The following is a 22,710-nucleotide window of genomic DNA, read 5'->3' on the forward strand; positions in this document are numbered from 1 at the left end:
ACAAGCGGACACGCGATGGTTTTACCGTCGTTGTTGCTAACGACAACGCATGAAAACAGGCGCTTGTCCATCCGTAGTGTGGTTGTATTAAATATCGTTACATCGTTACATCGAACAGCCCTAGGCATCAGTGCTAAATTTTACAATAAAATACGTGAATTTCATTCACCCAGCAGCCGGGTGCTTGCTTTTTTTTTTTTGCCTGTCCCGTTTGGTTCTTTTGCCATCAGAATTATTGTCTAAAGCCAAAGAAATTTACTTTACCAAATGGACCATCCCAGCCTTGCCGTATTGGTCTATTTGATTCACCTTTTATTGTTCATTTTATTTTCATTTGCTGAACACGGGACAGACTTGACTGGGGAAAAGAAACGGGAGAAAGAAAGAGGGAAAGAAAAAGAGCGGGGAAGAGGGACGGGGATAAAGCCGGGTGCTTGCGACTTATCTGTGCCAGCAGCCACAACCCTAACTTTAAGCATTTATAAAGTTTAATAGTGCGATTTATTAAAAAGCAGTGGTCTTGAGTACAGTTGTTATGATACACTTTAACATGGAAGTCTAAAGGGACTGACTCTTGGAGCCAGCCTCAAGAAGCTATTCGGCACGTCTCTACAGGCGTAATCTTTCAACCCCAAAGTTGCTGCTGGTTGTAAAATCTCTTGGATTTTACCATCACAAAAATCGAGGCTTGGTTTGTTTTTGGATTCACGTTTCAGCTGTCGCTCACATCACACAGCAGTCAAAGCCAAATCGGGAAATAAAATCTGCTTTGTTTTGGTGTTTTGATGACGATGATGCTGATTTCACATCTGAGAGCGTTGAGCTGTCTACTGAGCACATTCAGAAACACTCCTCTGTATTTTGCCTCTAGGCAACCTTTCACAGCAATTACTCTATTAAACTAGCAAAATACGATCCTGCTGCTGCTGAGCACTGCCTGACAGACACCCTGACTGCATTTGAGCTGACACTTATACTGGTGTACTTGATAGGAAAATGTCATGCGGACCTCAGAAAGCCTGGCCATACTGTCTTTTGATGCATGCGTGAAGCTGACTGGTTTGTGGACCAAACGCTTGCTGACAGATGAGAGCCCAAACTACGTTGAGTTGGATAAGATCTGACACTCACTGGAATAATGAGATCATGTCTTCAGAGTAAGAGATGGTTACTTCAGTTATTATTGATTCATGTTTTCCTGTGTACTACCTCTGTGTTATCCAGGAACTTGGCTTCCATTAACATTATCATAGACATGCATATGCTTCACTATTAAACTTTGTTTAACCTCATCAGACAAAGTTGCTCCAATCCCAATCTGTCAAACTCTCTACTTTCCCTTCACACCACCACTGACTGCACCGTGTTGCCTTAGTTTATTCAGTATTGCCTCATTCTTATACTGGATATGCTGTGGGCTAACATTAAATCGTGCTGTCTTGTGTGATTTGTTTATGTTTTCATGCTTCATCTCTTGCCATGTTCCAGGCTTTTTTTAATCCCTATGGATTTATGTAAACTTATTAATCACCGTGCGCCAAAACATGCACAACCCCATTCTTCCTTCCTAACTAGTGACTGTACTGTGAAGCAGGCAGAGATAGCACAATGAGTCGGGCTATTTTGCAGGAATGTTTCAATTTCTCCCCTTATTTTCTCTGCTTTCACTTTCAATGGAACGCTATCAAACTGTACCATGTGCAGTTTCTGCTTATCACTGCTATTAAAGAAGCAGACTGCTACAGTTAAAGTAGAACTGAATGACATTATCAAATTCTGCCATGTTACACACTTTTTTTGGGGGTCTCGCGCTGCATCGAATGTAGGAGAAAATTTGGAACGACATTGGAAGGTGTGGGAAAAATAAGTCCATATTGAATCTCAACTGGGTATTCGCACAGCCAGTTTGAATTGAGCATTTATTTCTTTAAAAAGACTTACTGGCAAAAACCAAATGAAATGTATCCGTGTGGGTAATGTGGTTTCAGTTTCCGATGTGCAGTGAGTGCATCGGGGTCTTTTACGAGCACTGACCAAGGCTACTTTTTTCTCAGAGCCAGTGCAGAAACGATCTACTCCAAGTCATAAACAGTGTTAAAACTAATGTTCCTCATGCAATCAGATATTATGCATCTTTACAGTAGTAGCCAGCGCTCCCTTTACGACCTTAAAGTGTCACGCTTTTTTTGCACATGTGAGTTTGCTGGTGGGCATTGCATCATTTGCACTGGTCTGCATTACAGGCGGAGGCTCGCTGAAGGTGAAGCTACTATCCCCTGCTTATAATCCTCACACACCCACACATTAGTTTTCCAGCCCTGCAGACCTGCTCACTGACTGCAGCGCTTTGCTTCAATAGTTCTCAGTGTAAACACATGATCAGTTCACTGTGCTGTAAACCAACGCTGCTATTTGGAAGCCCCATGAGGTCATGTTTGACACGAGCAAAACAGAGACAAAGCACACAGAAAGTATTTGCTTATTCTCCCTATAAAAAATATTTGCTCTTTTTCGACAGTTTCCCTGCTCGTTCAGACGCCATCTGTAGTGGCTCCATGCGGCGCAGAACCACTGTTCCACTTGTATTAAACCTCCATCAGGTCATTTTTGTGGTCATATTTACAGGGAGTGCAGAATTATTAGGCAAATGAGTATTTTGTCCACATCATCCTCTTCATGCATGTTGTCTTACTCCAAGCTGTATAGGCTAGAAAGCCTACTACCAATTAAGCATATTAGGTGATGTGCATCTCTGTAATGAGAAGGGGTGTGGTCTAATGACATCAACACCCTATATCAGGTGTGCATAATTATTAGGCAACGTCCTTTCCTTTGGCAAAATGGGTCAAAAGAAGGACTTGACAGGCTCAGAAAAGTCAAAAATAGTGAGATATCTTGCAGAGGGATGCAGCAGTCTCAAAATTGCAAAGCTTCTGAAGCGTGATCATCGAACAATCAAGCGTTTCATTCAAAATAGTCAACAGGGTCGCAAGAAGCGTGTGGAAAAACCAAGGCGCAAAATAACTGCCCATGAACTGAGAAAAGCCAAGCGTGCAGCTGCCAAGATGCCACTTGCCACCAGTTTGGCCATATTTCAGAGCTGCAACATCACTGGAGTGCCCAAAAGCACAAGGTGTGCAATACTCAGAGACATGGCCAAGGTAAGAAAGGCTGAAAGACGACCACCACTGAACAAGACACACAAGCTGAAACGTCAAGACTGGGCCAAGAAATATCTCAAGACTGGTTTTTCTAAGGTTTTATGGACTGATGAAATGAGAGTGAGTCTTGATGGGCCAGATGGATGGGCCCGTGGCTGGATTGGTAAAGGGCAGAGAGCTCCAGTCCGACTCAGACGCCAGCAAGGTGGAGGTGGAGTACTGGTTTGGGCTGGTATCATCAAAGATGAGCTTGTGGGGCCTATTCGGGTTGAGGATGGAGTCAAGCTCAACTCCCAGTCCTACTGCCAGTTTCTGGAAGACACCTTCTTCAAGCAGTGGTACAGGAAGAAGTCTGCATCCTTCAAGAAAAACATGATTTTCATGCAGGACAATGCTCCATCACACGCGTCCAAGTACTCCACAGCGTGGCTGGCAAGAAAGGGTATAAAAGAAGAAAAACTAATGACATGGCCTCCTTGTTCACCTGATCTGAACCCCATTGAGAACCTGTGGTCCATCATCAAATGTGAGATTTACAAGGAGGGAAAACAGTACACCTCTCTGAACAGTGTCTGGGAGGCTGTGGTTGCTGCTGCACGCAATGTTGATGGTGAACAGATCAAAACACTGACAGAATCCATGGATGGCAGGCTTTTGAGTGTCCTTGCAAAGAAAGGTGGCTATATTGGTCGCTGATTTGTTTTTGTTTTGTTTTTGAATGTCAGAAATGTATATTTGTGAATGTGGAGATGTTATATTGGTGTCACTGGTAAAAATAAATCATTGAAATGGGTATATATTTGTTTTTTGTTAAGTTGCCTAATAATTATGCACAGCAATAGTCACCTGCACACACAGATATCCCCCTAAAATAGCTAAAACTACAAACAAACTAAAAACTACTTCCAAAAACATTCAGCTTTGATATTAATGAGTTTTTTGGGTTCATTGAGAACATGGTTGTTGTTCAATAATAAAATTATTCCTCAAAAATACAACTTGCCTAATAATTCTGCACTCCCTGTAGTCCCTTTAAGCTCCTTTTTTCTGATCTTCTTTCTAACTCTACTAGATGCCCCACCATGCTACCAGTGTGTCATCAGCTGTGTCTGTCTGCTGTTTGGAGCACGGTGGCTTTTTTATTTTCTTCAAACGGCTGAGACACGAACGTGTGCAGGCACTGCAAACACAATGCAAACTGAATCATATGAATTTACTATTCAACATTTTCCTCTTGAATATTACAGAGTTTAGCATCCATCCATATGACGGTGTAAAATGATGATTAAATATGGCACGAGGAGAAACCTCGTGACAAAGCACACGTACTTCTGGGAGCCATTTCTGCATCTTACTTCAATAAACATTTGTACCCTAAAACACTTCCATCTATGAAGACGTGCAGAAAGACCCACACAAAGCAGGATTCAGCTCTTGAACAGATCAGTCATCTTCTTTGGTGACTTCAATGTGAAAAAGGCTGGATACAAACACTTTTTACTCCTGCAGTCCCGAGAGTCGTCTCTGCCATCTGATGTTCTATTTGGGACTGAAGGATCCTTAAAGCGGCTCTGCTCTTAATTGATTAGGAGAGTGTCCAATGCCTCAGTGGCCAGGATTACATCTTAATGTTCTGTGTCTGCATTAAAGATTTAGGGAAGCCTCAAAAAGCCTTTGGGCAGAGCAAGAGTCCGAGACACACACACGCATGCACATGCAAGCACACACACACACATACACACACGCACACGCACACACACGCACGCACACGCGCACACACACGCACACACACACACACGCACACACACGCGCACACACACGCGCACACACACGCACACACACACACACGCACACACACGCACACACACGCACACGCACACACACGCGCACACACGCACACACGCACACACACGCACACACACGCACACACGCACACACGCACACGCGAAGTCAATTCTTCGAATTCCAGACCTTAAAGACAGATCACGATGCACCTAAGAAGTGAAAGCAGCCAATCATAATTCAAGCTGCTCCTTCATAATTATCATACCTGCTGCCAAAACAAAATAAGATTCCTTCAGGCACCGCCTCAAACCACAACACTCACACACCTGCATCTCCACCTGCTGTTGAGGAAGACACAGACTCATCTTCCTTTTATATCTGACTCGGAATATTTTCACACAGGTTCACAGGTGTTGCTGTTTTCGCTGACCCTCTTAAATACAATTAACACAGCGGATTAAAAACATGCTATCATTTCTTCTGTTTAAACTTTGTAGATGTTGCAAAAAATCTGCTGATGCAAACTGAAGACATCAGGGTGAGCACTGATGTAGAGCCTTTGTACACTGATGAATGTGAGCCTAATATTTTGTCACTAAAGCGGCCTGTCGGACCACATATAGTCACTTTATACAGCTTTAAACAACTGGAATCACAGAGGAGCCTGAGCAATGCCTTTTTGTTGGTGTTGATAACAAAGCATTAAGGTCTGAGATGGGATTGCAAAAAGAGCCAGTGAGCTTAAATGCTTCATGTGGAAGGATTATTCTAGAATTCTTTACACTGGCTGTGTACTCACCTGCAGCATAGCAGCAGCTAGGTAGACAGACATAAAGATGGGCGTCAGGGTTGTGTGGCCACTCTTCATGAAGTGGATGGCGTAGAGGAAAATCAGGTGACCGGGGATGGCCGAAAGGAAGAGCATCTGTGCAGAACGATGATTGGCGCCTGAGAAAATACAAACAAGATGAAAACATTAGAGCTGAACGTGAGGGATCCAAAATACATTCTTCTATTCTTTATGAAAAACACACAGGCTGGTGACAAACTGTACCCGCTCACGCAGTCCACCAGCTGCTCCCACTGCTTCTTCCAAACACAGAGCTAATCTACGCCTGCAGGAGAGGGTCTCACAACGAACGAGCCAGGGGAATGGCTAAAAGCTCGTTTCAAAGTCTTCAGTTGAGCCTGATCATCATTCTGACACCATCATAAAACATGACATCCAAGCCTACTTTAAACACGTATACGTGCGTGAAAGCCAATGTGTGTGTGTGTGTGTGTGTGTGTGTGTGTGTGTGTACTGACCTGTACCACAGAATGTGCGGCAGGGGTAGTAGCAGCCCTTGGCCTCATTGGGAACTTCCCCAGGAGCACAGTGGAAATGAAGGTGGGTGGAGATCCTGCTTGACTGAATAGCCACCAGGTTACCTCCAATACCTGCACGTTACAGAAAGCAGTTATCAACATAACTTCAACAACAGCATGAAGCTGAAACGAAACACTACTTTTCACTTTTCCTAAGTGAGAAGACATCAATATTTAAGAGTTCAAAAACCTGCTAACATATCTCCCAAAGCGTGGGTAGAGCAGACCACCAGCTGCTCCAGTCTGCATGCCAAATATCCAAAGTTGTTCTCTGATGCAGCTATCAGAGTGTGAATGCTTGTATGAATGGGTGAATGAGGCATGTTTATAAAGTGCTTTCGGTGCTCCAGGGTAGAAAAGTCCTCTATAAGAATCAGTACCAAATATTATTTAGAGCCGCGCTCCCCAACCTTTGTTGCTCCACAGACGGTTTAATGTCAGACAATGTTTTCACGCTGCGGCCTTTAAGGTGTGGCGGATAAATACAACGAAATAAAACGATACGACCGAGACAAAAACTGGTATTTTGTAAATATAATAATAAAGATGAATTCACTGTGTAACTTTATTAGCAGCATCCTCCTGAACTGCGCCAACAACGTGGAGAGTAACATCCTCCTCTCTGCTTCTTAATGCCCTCTGGTCGCTATGGTAACATGTAAATATTTCTTTCAAAATAAGACGCACAACTACAACACAGGAAAAGACGCGGGGAAACAGAGTTAACGATAAAAACCCTGAAAACCATAAATTCCGCTGCTTTAGAGTAAAACAACAGGCACTGCTGGAGTCATGATAATGCATGATGTACTTTATGAAATGATATGCATTGTGACACTGCAGGGAGTGCTGTTAAAAAACAGACAGGTGACCTCAGGTTGCAAAGTAGAGCACATGAGTAACTGACAACAAGGCGCTTCTTCTTCTTCTTTTTTTCTAAATGCTTCTTGATTTTTAATTGTGCTTAAACATTGGAAACCTGTGGGCATAGCTTAGGGTAATTAAGACACATTAGCTCTGCAACATATTTCGCTAACACTTCAAGATTTTCAAAAATAAAACGTGATTGTGAACAGTGAGACCTGTTAGAATTAGATAAAAATGTCTGTAGCTGAGAGGAGACGCCTGTTCTGTTAAAGGCCGACTCTATTTGTTGCGTACGTACCACGAAAGGTCAAAATGAAAAATGTAGAACAAACTCGTAGAACTCTGCATGTAGGGTGTCTGTGATTCTGTGTGGACTGTTGTCCATTTACATCACGGAGGTAGAGAACAACGATTGCTGAGAACTTAGTTCTGCATGTTGAGATACAGCACCATCAACCCAAAGTTAGCAGAAACTGGTTTTGCTTCAATGTTATAGAGACTTACAACAAGGCCACAGCTAGCTTAGAGCGCTACAACAAATAACTACAAATCTAAGTACTTATACTGTAATTAGAGTCTGTCATTTTAAAGTAAAGCTTTCACCACCAGCAGGTTACCAGTGTTCACGTTTTCAGATCGGTTTGTTTCTAGCACAACCCCGGTTTCCTCAAGGCTCTGCCTGCTAGCATGTAGCACCTCTCCGGGGGGGTTGTGAGGTTTCCTTTGGTTATCGCTGAACAGTTTTGTCTCATGTTCCTCTGGATCTATCTGCCAAAGTGAACAAAGAGTCCTGGTGTTTCTGCTCTTGCATCACAAAGCTCTCAATATGTTCACATTTTGCATGTTTTCCAAGACAGTGAAATGATTCCAATCTTCTTTATTTCAAAATGCTTTAGATTTGGATTTTTTTAATCATCTAGCAGATGATCAGTGATGGAAATATGAAACACCATCTGTACTGACAAACATGCTGATGTTATATTCACGTGCCTCAGCATCACCTTTCCTTCAGCAGGTGACACACAAACACATTTCTTGTGTTTTTGTTCCTGTAGCCACAGCGTGGTGACTAAACCACAGAGGAGAACTTACACAAAGACACGAAGAACCAGCTAGCAGACAGGTGTACACAGAGCAGGTCAGAAGAGAACAAAGTCCTACTGCTGTTATGTACATAAAGAAGTGTTCAGGGGAGGTGAGAACTGGCAGGAAGGAGGATGATTTATTCAGAAATAATTCACGTATTTGCTATTCAGAAGGTTCACAGGACTACATGTCATCGGATGGTCACTGTGATCATGTGCTGGAAACCAAATACAAAGGACAAGAAGCGACGCCGCGTGGTTAAGCCTCCCAAATTCGTTTTGTAGTGACTATATTAGATTAGACACCGCTGCCACCTCAGGGTGATGTCCACTTAACTCCATCTATTGAAGCTCTTTGTCTGCCTGGTGACGCTGGAGCATTAGCAGCCCTCCCACAGGGCCTGTAAACAGATATCACTTCACAACGAGCGTTCACGCTCTCTGCCATCTGTCCCCTCACATTCCTGTCCTCACCGTTTCCGTCGGCCACAATCCCATGCCATTCTTTAAAGGTACAATGTGGAGATGATGTGAACCTCGTGTCAGAGTGGAGAAATATAGACAGGAAGTAGGGGCAGCTGGCCTGGCTTTGTCTGCTGTGGGAAAAAGAGCTGGATCAAGTTTGAGTTTGGATTGCACTGAAAGTTAGATCTCATCAACATGTGGATATATTATGTGAAACACCCAAAACAACAGAGAGACAGAGCGAGTGACTGGGCTCTAATGTGTATGCAGTCGATGCAGTTATGTATGCGGCTCGTACTCGAGGGACTGTTCACATCTGTGAAGCTGTGTCCTGCTGTCATTCTGTCTGAAGCACCAGCAGCATTAGTGACTGCACTATTTGACTGCTATAAGGGAACTGTATAGAAAACGTTTGGAGGTGACGACAGGGCGCTGCACACTAGTCGGTTCCCACAACTACTCGGTCACCAAAAGCGATATAGCTAAAAAAATATTGTGATATTAGATTTCCCCCATATCAGCCAGCACTAGTACACTCATATGCATTTATCACAGCAAACCAAAACCATGTGAGAATGACAGAGTGATCACACATGTGAGTGAAGTTGCCCCCCCACCTTCTTCAAATCTAACAAAAGTGGGATCAAACGTTTGTGCAGCTACCATTTTAAAAAGGAGGAAAGGGCTCATCACACACCTGTCGTGACCGATAACAAAGCCCGGTTTCCCACCTCCTCCACGCACAAATTGGCCACAATGGGTGAAACTGGGTAACCCGTGGAATTAAGACACACTTCCAAAAGCAAACAACTGATCAGTGCTGAGAGTGGTCCTGTTGCTGAGGTTGGGGTGATCCTGTAATCTCTTACAAACTACCTCCAACGCTTCCGTGACTGGGATGCCAGTGGAGACAGATGTAAGATCTCTCTTCACTGCACATGTCCTGTTTATAAGGTTGGAGAAAGCGGCTGTCAGCTGAGACTGAAGAAGTCACTGGATGAGTGACGAGAATCTTCTCCCACTGAAAATGTCCAGATGAACAGAATCGATGAATGGATGATTAAGCACGCATCAGGACATTATTTTATTAATATTTTTAAAATGAAAGCAGCACAAACAAACATTTTTGCAGCACAAACGTTTGATCCCACTTTTGTTAGATTTGAAGAAGGTGGGGGGCAACTCCACTCACATTGAACCCACTACCAGGATCCACCCGTCACTCTGGGTCAAGGCATTAACATTTGGCTAACACTACCTGTGTTCCCTCCTTCAGGTCAGCCTGTCAGCCTGACTGAATATTAGAAACACTCCCACAGCCAGAGACGCTGTCCTGCAGGGCTGGTTCTCCATCATCTCTGTGCTTCTTTGTCTTATGAAAGAAGCACTTGGAAAATGAAACGGATAACTACGTCAGACTTAATAAATTGGTTTGGTTGTAAAGAACCACAGCAGCAGGTCAGCGTACAGTCCAGGTGAGTACAACTGTGTCCAAACAATCATCTGCCTACGTCACCAACGTGCCTTTAGCTATTCAGAGGACGTGATAAATATTTTTCACCATTTTAAAAATTACTTTTATATTTATATGAATAATTTTAGGCTGGTTGTGTTCCAACACACGTTTTGTTGTGTGATAAAATATGTTTAACACAGAGTTTGACGGAGGGAAGGAAATGTGTAGGCTGACAATTTAAGCATCCAATTTGCCAAGAGTGTTTTTCCAACCTTCATACATTTGAAAGTTTCATTTTAGAACTGAATTTGGTATTTCAAAAATATGTTAAATGATCACATTTCATAACGTTTATGGTTGATGTGATGGAGCACCGATTCTGACATCCTCAACGACACAGTTTGGGGTATGAGGGCATTCTTGCCACCTCAGCAGGGGGCAGAGTTAGCTGAAGGTGGTTAAGAGGGCAATCTGGCTTATTTAGGTCACTTGGTCTGACAGGAGCAATGAGGGCGATGGGGATGTCTGGGCCACGGCAAACCTTCGTGGAAGCTACAGGGGGTCTGTGCTGCTCTCAACTGGGCCACTCTGCCTGCAGGGAGGTGGTGGTGGTGGCAGCAAAGGTCTGCGAATCTTGGCTTCTCTTCTCAAGGTTTCATTTATATTGTTTATTCAAATGAGAAAGTGGCAGAATGAAACAAATACAGAACAAGCATAATGAAAGAAAAACACTGACAGATGAAGGAGAAGATGACTTATTGGTAGGAGTTAGATGTAAAAAAGGCAGACACCTTATCCTGAAGCAAACAACAGAAGGAAAGAAAAATAGGCAAATATGCCCAGATGACAAGCAAAGATTAAAGACTGGGCTGTCTCTCAGTGATGTCTGGTACAAAAATATGCAGCATAATGTATCTGCACGTTTCACAAAGTCACATAAAAGTCTCTAAGACACACACCTGAAAACGCATTTCAGATCAAAAGAAACAAAAGATGACAAAACCCTGCGATGTGCATCGCACAACGCGAACAAGAGGAAACCGTCAGACGCTCCCTGGATACTAAAGATGTCAGAACCCAGTTTGAAACCTGCAGTATCAGGATAGTTAAGCTTAAACTGAACGAAATAACCCTGAAGCATTAAAACGAAATAATGGAGGTCAGTGTGGGAAAAGAGGGCTTTCTCTCCCCCATGTTTCATTTAACCTGCCTTCTTACCAAGCCCTACACACCCCCTCCCCCACTCTTTGCTAATCAAACATCCACATGCTTTCCCCATCTCTGCTCCGTCTGCCCTTTCTTCAAATGTACTTTTATTAGGACAGGAGCGCTGGTGCATTTTTATCAGCCAAAAGACACGAGGCACTCGCTCTGCGATTCCTGAAATCGGAGATGGCTTCTTTTCCCAACGGTGCAAACAAAATCAAAAAGTCCCAGTGCTCACAAACGGACACGCAGTGGTTCCACAGCTGCTTTGTGCCGGGGGTACGTCTCAGTAGAAAACCAATTAGAGTCAGGTTCGTACTCCATCTCCTTAAACGTCTCTCATTAATGGCATTTAATTAAAAGCTTATCTGTTGTTGTGGCGGTGCCAGAGCCCTGGCAGCTGCGGTTGAGCCCACTGGCAGTGGGAAATGTGATGAGGGAAAGGTAAGGGGAAATGGAAGAGGACCGGAGACAGACGGATTCCAACTGTCTGCCTAAACCAGTCTCATTAGGTAACTTATTTATGGTGATGAGCATCTGGAGGCTCTTTAGTAACCCTTGTTTATCCAGGGAGTGTGTACCGAGCACGTCCCTCCGCTGCTCGTACATTCACGTACGTTCACACCTGGGAACTGAGCAGCTAGAGGAAAAAGACAAATAGACTCTGCAGTGTGTTATCCATCTTGTGTAGAAACACTTTGTCTCCATCTCTGCTCCCAGGGTCAAAGACTGCATTAATTATAAAGCTGAGAGAGATAAATGAGACAAACAACAACAGAAGCAGTTTCTCTGTTCCCAAACTTCCACGTTAAGCAGCTCGTTTCCAGTCAAATCAAATGCGCTTTAATGCTGCTGCTCATTAAGATCTGAAAAAAGCGCTGTCAGAAAAACAGCAGAAAAAACAGAAAATCCAAAGCACACCAGCAGAGAGCTTTTCCATTATTTCTAGATGTGGCCTTTGTCTCCTCTGAGAGCCATTTGTCTGCCTTCACAGCAGCCCTTTGGCCACCAGGAACCTTTACTGCACCAACAAGGCAAGATCCATTTAATCTAAATCACTTCCACACCTTCTATCATAGCACAGGTGACCCTGTAGTGGTCTTTTCCAATTTCATTTTCAGTGCGACTAAATACGTGCAACACATCCCTCCTGACAAAATTATTGCTAAGTGTTGTCTCACTACTTTACATTAAATACTGCTAAATTACTCTGAGCGGCCAGAGCAAAGAAAACACCTGCATACACACACGTGTTTGAGTTGCAGCTGCAAAAACTGCTAAATCACAACATCAGCTGCTTCAAGGCACGTTATAGGTTAAAGAGCTGACAGTAACACAGAAAGGCCAAAGTCTAAACTGATGGTAGCAGCGACAGTTCTTCTCCTAATTCAAAGGACAGTCTTCAAACCCTGTGATGTGCTTCGTCAGGGCGCTTTGCTACATGTGGAGAAGAGCAGGTCATTACTGAACCTGGCTGCTGATTCAGCCCACTTATCAACACAGTCAGCAAGTGGAGCTCCAGCTAAAGGCTGTGACAGAGATGTGGCCACGAAACACTCTGGGTTGCATTAAATGATGTCCGTCATAAATAAGTTCAGTAAAGCAGCACAGAATCAAAAGCACAACCCAGAACTAAAGGTTTGCTCCAGTATGAAAGCAATGTGCTGAGGGAGGAGCTCGAGGTCTAAATTAAAAACAAGAACTGCTGTTAGCCAAGCCGTCATATTTATAACTCTGCCAAAAATGTAAACTAAGTTATAAGTTCCCAAATTATGGCTTTCAGGGAATGTGATCATTCAATAACATCCAAGCCTACATTATAGCACAGAGTGACAACATGCAACATTATTACCATGCTTCAATGACGCCGTGTTTTCTAACACAGTTGTTGGACCAAGAAACTGTTTGTGGTTGGTTAGCACAGTGTCTCAGGTTAAAAGCTTTATGAGGGTACATATTTAGCTGTAATGCACCTTTAAGCTACTATTTAATAGTGTGTCTGTGAACCATCACAGAGGTGATCTTAAAAGCCAACGGTAGAAGCTACACATACAAACGCAGAGGCATCTTAATGTGATAAGATGAAAAGAGGAACAGATCAAACAGACTTTGAGAGCAGCTTGGTGGGGCATGGACGCCCAGCTGGCTATTGCAGGAACGCCTGCATTTAAATGTATGGGCCGGACTCCTCAGGTCAGCCTGTCGATCGCTGCCTTTCTCTTTGGTCACGCAATTGTGTCTTTACTTTTGAGATGAATACAGTGCTTCGTTAATTCATTTCTGGAAGCAGGAGGAATCTGTTAAAACTGAATTTTCAGAACAGCAGCCATCTACACTTACCTGTGTTAGTATGTACTGCAGAGTCTGATGTCTCAGGCTCGAGGCCTTCAGCGTGACCACATCAAAAGAGGCATATTTTAATTCGTTTGGTCTGTTTAATTATGTGTTTTTATTTATTTATTTCACTTTTTATCTTAATAATGGTTCACACATCCAGCCACAACATGTGTAGCCCCAGGGTGTGCCAGGAGCAGCAGCTACACTCAGACTGGATGTGACGCTTCCTCTCTCATCACAGAAAGAACAAAGTTGAGTTGGTAACTATCAAATCTATTGTTGAGGACATGAAGCCCATAACGATTATTCCTAAACTGTTCCTGTTCTGACTTCACAGGGTGTCTCGTACCGTGCACAGCTGCTATTACAGTAGCAGCTGTGCAGAAACAGCTCATAAACAAAGATGAAGGCACATATTAAGTTGAGCGGAGCAGAAACACCAGATATGGACATTTCTGAAAAGGGTGGGTTCTGTTCAGCTCTAGCAGCATGTACACCTTACTAAGACACTATGGAGCAGATTAACTAATGTGCTGTGGTACAGCTAACTAGGAATAAATGTAATTAAAAACTATACTGCTGGTATTTACAAAGGACTGCGTGCAAGAGGTGGGAACTCGGAGATTTTTGTAACTGAACTTGTTGCAAACGTATTTCTGGGAGTTCGTTTCAGGTGCAGAATATTAGAGACCTGATTCACTAACATTTGACACATGAAATATTACTTCTATTTGTGCCAATATTAAAGAGGGAAAAAAAGCATGTCCCACCTCTGCGAGTGGTCGCAGCAGATGGCTCCGCCCCTCCCTGAGCCTGCTGGAAGTTTCTCGATGTTAAAATTACGTTTCTCCTTCCCACTGTCACCAAAGTGCTTGCTCATGGGGAGGATGGTGTCTGATGGGTGTTGAGTGTTTTTCTCTATAACTGTAGTCTTATAAAGACACTAGACTAATATTAACCCTGCTAACTGTACGTCTTTGACTGTGGGAGGAAGCTGGAGTACCCACGCAAAGTCCACAGCCAGGTGGTGGGACCGAGCTCAGTGCTAATCACTGCACCACTGTGCTGCCTCTACATGTAATACTCATGGCAACCATGTGACACACACACACACACACACACACACACACACACACACACACACACACACACACACACACACACACACACACACACACACACACACGAGCGATTTATTTATTTGCCCATGAGTAAGTTTGCTAATAATGATGGCGCTAACAGAAGCAGTCAACAGAATAATAGCGCTGTTTCAACAGCACCCTCTTTCATCTGCGAGCACATGCACCCTCCTCAGAGTGCGCCCAAACGCAGCGATTCATTTACTCAAACTCATAACAGAAAGAAAGAAAGGCAGTGCCTACGTTCAGACAAAAACATTCGGATGGTGGACGCGTACATGCTCATGCAAGTTAGTCGTTTTTGAGTCCTCTGCTCGCACTATACGTCTGCACAAGCGGCACACCGCTTTGGTTACATCCTTAGGTTTACCTCCTTCATCCCAAAGTGGCGACTTTATATTGTTTTGGTAATTCGTTTGTCCATGTTTGGACTTCTTCTGTGTTGTAAACGCACAAATTAGTCCGTGCATGATTACATTGCTCCGCCCATCAAAAAGTCTGCACATGCACGAATATATCGCCCATCGTCGATTATTGGACTTAAAATTCTCAGAAAATTTCACCATATCGCCCAACCCTACTGTAATGCTGTATCCTGAAAGAATTAGAGGATGGAAGATTCAAGGAGGAGTGGGATTTTTCATGTGTGTGTTTTATAAATAGGATTTAAGAAGCTGTTACTAAAACCTTTGGTCTGGTCTTTAGCCAGCCCCTCCGTGTCTGTTCATGCCCCCCGGGCACACGACTGCACATCAGCAACACCTCTATGCTGCACAGAACAAAAGAAGGAAGCGGTGTCAATACTCACCGTTGACAACGGGGGTGTACACTACAATGCCGGCCAGATTTGGGTCAGACACCGTTTTGTCCAGGATGAGCCCTCCGATGCTGCAGAGCACAACATAATTAGCTCATTAACTCAGAGTGCATGGAAAGGCATAGGCTCACCTTCACCTAAGTGATGTGTACAGTGGATTTGTGTGCTTCTCTAGAAGAGCTACTAAAACCCTTCATGGCTGTACTGGACAGAGAGAATGAAGGATTTTTCAATTGTTCACAGCCCAGCTCCCCCTCCTCTATTACAGCCTGTGTGGGTCTGTAATATCAGCAGCACTGATTGTTGAGAGGAGAGAGTGAGAGAGAGTGAGCGGGACAGTAATTTGCTTCCTACTGGCTCCTCTGTAAGGCCGCCAGGCTCAAGGAGACCTGAGGGTGTATGTGCTGGGATACCGCAATTTGTTTAGGGGATGAGTCATCATGCAAACCAGACGCTGGGAGGTGCAGACTCGGGACAGCTGTTCTTTTTCCTTCAGAAGACTAAACACACACACACACCTGCTGATGACCATAGCAGTGATGACGGGCTCCCATCCTGAGTAGAGCAGGGTGCGGCTGGCGGGGTGCTTGGAGGAGATGACGATCCACAGCGGAGTCAGACACATGAAGAAGGCCCAAACCAACGACGACACATACGGATAGGAATCTGCAGAGGAGACACACTTGGGTTTTAGTTTCTGTCCGTTTCCTGCTCAGGTGAAACTGAGTAACACCTGAAACGTCTCAATGACCCGGGTAAGAAAATCCCAACATGTTGATTCTGTTCATCGGGACGTCCAGATTGCTGGAACAATGGTTCAGCACCACAAACAGGACTTTTTTCCAGCACTTTAAGGAATGAAGATTCTTTACTTGTGGCTGACTCTGCCCGTTGGCATCCAGTCCTAAATCCATCCAGTAAATACACACCGGATATTTTCTCTCACTTGCTCTAAGACTCTAACAGTAAACGTCTTTGTTTCAACTAAAATATAACAGTTATTTTGGAGAGGTAATTAGACTAAAGCACCTGCATGAAGCCACCACCAGATGTTTCCAACATTTCAAGCACTCAGTAACTGTCATTAGCAAGCAGTCCCACATTTACTATCTTGATGGTCTAAAGAAAAGAAAGGGCGTGGTGTCCAGCTCAGGATACAACGGGCTCTAGTAGGCCTTGGATTTTAAAATGTGAAACAGATAAACGGAGTCATATCTGGAGCGGAGCCTTGCCCCAGAGCAGCCTCTGGAAATGTGGCACCAAGTTAACATAGACTAAGTAAGCTGGCTAACAGGCAAAGTCCCAGTTAGACTCTTCTACCTTTAGACGTTGCACGTGTCAATAATTATCTTGCTTCGGTGAATAAACCTGCGAGCAAGCAATTGATATTCCTGCCCATCCCTGAAGGAATACATTTTGCTACGACACTCTGCCAGGAAGAGGGACGGAGCAGCTGCCAGCTATCTAAATGGCTCCATTCTTCTAATGCTTGGGAAAGAAATGGTGTTTCCAAAGAGTGATGATAACTACCACCGTGTTTTTAGATGCTAGTCGTGCACCCAGCATGAACTGGGCAAGCAGAAAATAATAATAATGAGAAGAAGAAGAAAGTGTTCTGCTTTCTTGCTGTCAAGAAAACCTGTTTAACAAGAAGGAGCCTGCAAAGAGACGTGGTGGCGAGGTTACCTGAGCAGGTGGGGACCAAACAAAAGAACTGCTTTCTTCTTCTGTTATTTCAACTATTTCAAGTCACTCACGTCTATCATAGATGAGATGAAGTGGATGAGACTGCAGCATTTCACTGTACTGAAGTCAGTGTGAAAAATATATAGAAAGAGGACAACTGTCATTTAGAGTTGGTGCATAGAGTACAAAGTCCTGCACTATGGCAGCGTCTGTCTCACAACAGACAACTCAGAAAGAAGACTCAGACTGATGAATTCTTCATTCTTATCTAAAGGTGAACCTACAGCAGCTTTCACGTGAGCAGTCTCAGCTGACTGTGGGCCAAAGCCCAACCTTCCTTTGGACCCGTTAATGTAACGGTTTCACATATAAGGAGAAATCCTTTATCCCACTCATTAAAATCGTAGTTCTGCTTCCTCGTGTCATGGGTGTGCACCGTGTTGCATTGAATGCTTTTCTGCAGGTTTACATGCAGCCGGCATGTAAACACCCATCTGTTAATTTGTGCGATGTATCAACACAACCTGTGCATAAACTCTGGGCCCTTTTCTTGGTGTTAGTGCTTCATCTCACACTCACATTATCGCTGCTCTCATCCATTGTTGAGCCCTCTCAGTATAGCACTCTGTAACAATCCTGTTGGTTAACAGCACTATAAATAAACCCAAGAGGACTCCACATGATTCCTACAGCTGCAATGTCTCGCTTGCGTCTCTACTTGGCTGTTTCCCTCAATGCCTCTAAATGACTCTCGCTTTAGCTTTTCTTACGAGAACAGACAGACGAGCGATTTCAGTTTTCATCATCTGCGAGTAAACTGACCGTTAGTTTGAGTTTAGTGGGCAGGTGTCTGCTGGGCTCAAAAACAAGAGAGCCAGTGTGAGCGACACAGCCAGACAGCCTCACTGCCCTGCCATGGAAATCTGAAGTGTGCTTAAGAAATTGAGCTCCCAGCACTAAACTATTCCTTTTATAATGGAGAACATCTGTGCTCAGCAATTAGACCTGACGGGTTTAGTTAGCATGAGATGGTTTCCAAAGGAAAACGCTTCTAATGTGGCTGCACTGAGTAATACAAGGTGGTGCAGCACAGGTCTGCTGTCACATGAATTAAACATGTGGAGCGCATGTCAGGAGGAAGAGAGATGGTCTGTCCTGAAACTGGAGGCTGATGTTCTTACAGAGTGAGACAGGAAGGACCCCTGCTGGCCGACTGCGGGAGTGTATGACTCTACAGTACCACATGAAGCATATTTGAACTGGATATTATGACTGAATTTAAACATCCGCACTCAGACTGAAACACTCCGAGGTGCATTCATGCATGTGATGGCCCACTAATAAATGATCATATGCATGAGGGCTCTTAGGCAGTCACTGTGAGCCCTTTAATGCAGATCTCCATACAGTACATCTGCAAGTTTATTCAAAAGAAAGTACATTTGACATCCTCTCTTGTTCCATCAGTAAAGCAAGAGCCTAAGAAGATATTCAAAGGAGAATGTTGGTGTAAAAAGTTTGGCTGAAGGAAAGTGTGGCTGTGGGGGAGGCTGAGCCAGGACACGCTGGAGAGATTACATCTTTCAGTCGGGCTCATCTGGGCTCTACAACCCAGCCTTGGATACGCAGCGATGGAGCTCCATCACTGTGTGCGGCGAATGCACGGATGGATGTTCACACTGACTTTTACCAGATAAACTGGCACAAAGACAGACATTTTATCATGTAAGCATGTGTGCCGTCAGTGGACAGACAGATAAGACCAAAGACTACTTGGCTGCGATGTCTGATATAATCCCCTCAGGTGCGTTTGTATTCACCTTATTGTGCGATCTACTGTACAATATAAAGCGCCTTGAGGCGACTGTTGTTGTGATTTGGCGCTAAGAAATAAAATTGAAGTTTGCACAGGTACAATTTTATACACTCTTAATAATTTGTGGTAAAACTAAAAGTGCACACCCTCTGTGCTCGCCAATAATCTTTATTTATGCGCCGATGTTTTCATGATGGGCTCAGCAGCCTGAACAGAGCTCGGTGGAGGCGGAAGGTTCTTCAGAACAGGTGTCCTAATTCTACACAGTATGGATCAGTAATATATGGGTTCTATGAATATAATGAGCCGATTGGCTGACTGTGAAACAAAGTGGCTCCTTGTAATGCGGTCAGAACATATGCAAGTGTAGTAAAGGTAGGACCTACCCAGGCACTTGTACAAGCCTTGGCTTATCCAGGCCAGGATCGCCAAGGTTATGAGGTCACCAAAACTGGCTGCAATGGGCGTGGCTACGTTGTCTGGGTTAATCCCCGTCTTCTTCGAGCCCACAATTACCCCCACCATGATGATACCTAAATATGACATCAAGAGGATAAGCACATTACTCACAGCCATCACATTATAGGCAACTGAAAACGTGCGTGTTAAAAGGCCTGACGTGAAGCAGCAGCAGCATTACCAGCTTATACCGCGTCACAGTGTGTGTATTTACCCTGCAGCAGGGAGGCTATGAAGGCCGTGGCCACGCTGCTGGAGCAGAGCAAAACAGCGTGGCTCATCTGAAACTTCCCCTCTGGAATCCAACCAAGAACCACGGCTGCTACGGCCGCCAGGAAACCCACAACAGTGGCCTGAACCTGGGGCAGAGAGGCAGGAGATGATCCAGACTTGCTTATTAATGACACAAAGTGAGCTTTAGCAGCAACACGTGCACGTCCATTTTTCCCTAATAGTTCCTGGTGACACGTTACATGCAGGACGAACGGCTCAGCGTGTAGCTTTATCATTACATACGTCATGTTGTGGTGTGTTTATCGTACATAGGTAGATATTAACACAGCATGCACTCGGTCTTACGACACAGCCAAAGACTTTGGTCTAAATAAACACCCGCACGGTCCGTGCACCGTATCAACATATACACACTGGATATTAGCCATAGCACTGCATTAATATTATCAAAGATTTGTGATATTTCATTCAACATATAAAATACAATTTAATGTTTTTGTTATGACCAAAAAGGGAAAAACACCTGAGTAAAAAACTGCTCCCAGTAAAAAGGAAGAGAAACGAATAAAACTGCAGCTCATGCCAATGCAAAGGATGCAGGATTGATTCGTTTTTATATGAAAGTGTTCTCTCTACAATGAGACAGCCACTGTGAGCCATTACCTGCTTCAGTGCCAGGTTCCCTATGATTAGATTCCACTTCTCGATGGGAGAATCCATCTTGCCCACATTGACCTGAGTTGGGATGGGAAGAGTTATTTTACAGAGTAAAGCCTGTGTTGGAAATGCCACTTATTTTCCAGGATTGACACTAAATTGATTAAATGCTAGAAACTTAAAAGTGGTCCCATTTAATCCCAGTATTTCATATTGTGGGTTTCCCTGCAAAAACCAAAGAGTACTAAACTTCCCAGGTGTAACAAATAGACTTAAAAGCAAAGACTAACACAAACACTGGGTCTGGCCTTTTCAGTCGTCACACTCTCCATCTGAACCATCCGTGCTACACAAACACATTTACTGCTATGAATGTGAAGATGTGCTTTTTCCATCAGGCTGCTGAACACTTCACAGACACCTCACCTTCACTTACCACAACTTCAACATTGTGCACTCCACACTGTATATAAATGCCACTTGGTTTGCATACACACACACACACACACACACACACACACGTAGATATACATATTCAGTAATGCACTCCTATATTGTCCATATATTATTCATATAACTCTCAGATTTAGCCATTCCTATATTCTGCTTGTTCTTGTGTTATTGTACTTTTGCACACCTCTGTTGCTTGAGGAGCTCGCACACTTGCATGTGCTGTACCCGTGTACCTGCACACGTGACGTGACGATAAAACCTGATGACATTTACCAGAGATGGAGCACTTTCATGGGTCTAACCTTTTTCTGTATGAGTGATTGATCACATGTATCACACACACACACACACACACACACACACACACACACACACACACACACACACACACACACACACACACACACACACACACACACACACACACACACACACACACACACACACACACACACACACACACTTTAAAAATGAGAACATCGTTAGTCATTTTCAACAATGTGGTTTTGCCAATAACTGGAGTAAAACTGAACAAAGATATAATCCGACTCTGTATCCCACTAACAGCTCAGGAATTCTGTCCGCGGTGTCTCGCACATCTGTGAGGACATTCACAAACATTAATAAATTCCCAACCATGTCATAAAGGTGACACATAACACAATAGCTGCACAAAATGTTCACACTCTTGTAAATATATCACTCAGATGATGTAAAGCTCTGTGGAAGATAGCAGAACATTGTATCTGTATGTAATTATCTTGGTTAGCTGTGACTGCAGACTCACTGTTTGGATGAGTGGTTGTTGCTATGATCAGGCACATTTCCTGTGAGTGCATCTTTTCAGCCGTCCTCTTTCACAGCAGTAACTTCACACTGCCTGGACGTGACATGTTTAGGGGACTTCTGTAAATTGTGGCTCTAAGATGAGAAGCTGGGATTCACTCTGAGTGAGCTCTGCACTGCACAAAGAAAAGACCTTTTTCTGTGGCCTACAGTCATTTTGCTCATATGTGGGCACCTGTGCCTTACTGACCACCTGTCTGTCCCACTCTGATGCTTAGCTGAACTAACGTGAACAAATTCAATTAACTGTAATGACATTTCTGAAATCACGTGTGACTTCACACATGCAACAACTGTCATAAGTCCTCCTGCATTTCTCAGCACTGCAGGGCAGAGCAGCTGAGCAGAGCAACAGTAACATGAAGACAAACTGTTTTTGGGACACCGCTGAGGAAACTTGGCTCATGCTACGCTCCACTCTCTATGTTGACACAGCGCTGTGAATGTGGAGCTTGTGCGTGGGGAGCAGGAAGAGCCGAAAACCAACAAAGAGAGAATTCTGCTCAGTCACCTCTTCTACTTGGACAAACAGGACTGCAACGAGTAAGGTTATGGACAGAAGGAGAGCCTGTTTGATGGGACAGGGTGCAAACACATGCTCACCCTCTTTAGCAGAGCAACAATTCACCGTCTGACCATTTGATCCTGGCTGCAACAGCCTCTCCCAACTCCCCGTCAGCAAATTCCTCCTGACTCCAACTATTTCTCAAACACTTTAAGTAATTCTTACGTGGAAACGCCCAAAGTCATTGTAACAGCTGGGCACATAAGCCTGTGGTGTTCACCGCACAGCGTCGACGGCACTGGAGCTATAATTCCAGACTGGGCTGGATGATGAACACCTAATCACAGTTAGAGGCTCTGTGGAGGTGA

At 44.0% G+C, this 22,710-nt stretch overlaps 1 protein-coding gene across 6 annotated transcripts in view; it reads right to left on the bottom strand.

Moving 5' to 3' along the window:
* Positions 1-22,710, bottom strand: part of slc41a2b (solute carrier family 41 member 2b) — a 39,348-nt gene that overhangs the window by 11,668 nt on the left and 4,970 nt on the right. For all 6 annotated transcript variants that reach the window (XM_026148353.1, XM_026148350.1, XM_026148348.1 and 3 more), the window contains 7 exons: positions 20,545-20,616; positions 19,862-20,006; positions 19,575-19,721; positions 16,205-16,352; positions 15,678-15,757; positions 6,255-6,386; positions 5,746-5,894 (listed from right to left, as the gene is read on the bottom strand). In XM_026148353.1, the coding sequence (XP_026004138.1) occupies positions 5,746-5,894; positions 6,255-6,386; positions 15,678-15,757; positions 16,205-16,352; positions 19,575-19,721; positions 19,862-20,006; positions 20,545-20,616 (873 nt within the window). The remainder of the gene's footprint in view (positions 1-5,745; positions 5,895-6,254; positions 6,387-15,677; positions 15,758-16,204; positions 16,353-19,574; positions 19,722-19,861; positions 20,007-20,544; positions 20,617-22,710) is intronic.

Source organism: Astatotilapia calliptera, chromosome 17, assembly GCF_900246225.1.
Source record: "Astatotilapia calliptera chromosome 17, fAstCal1.2, whole genome shotgun sequence".
NCBI lineage: Eukaryota > Metazoa > Chordata > Actinopteri > Cichliformes > Cichlidae > Astatotilapia > Astatotilapia calliptera.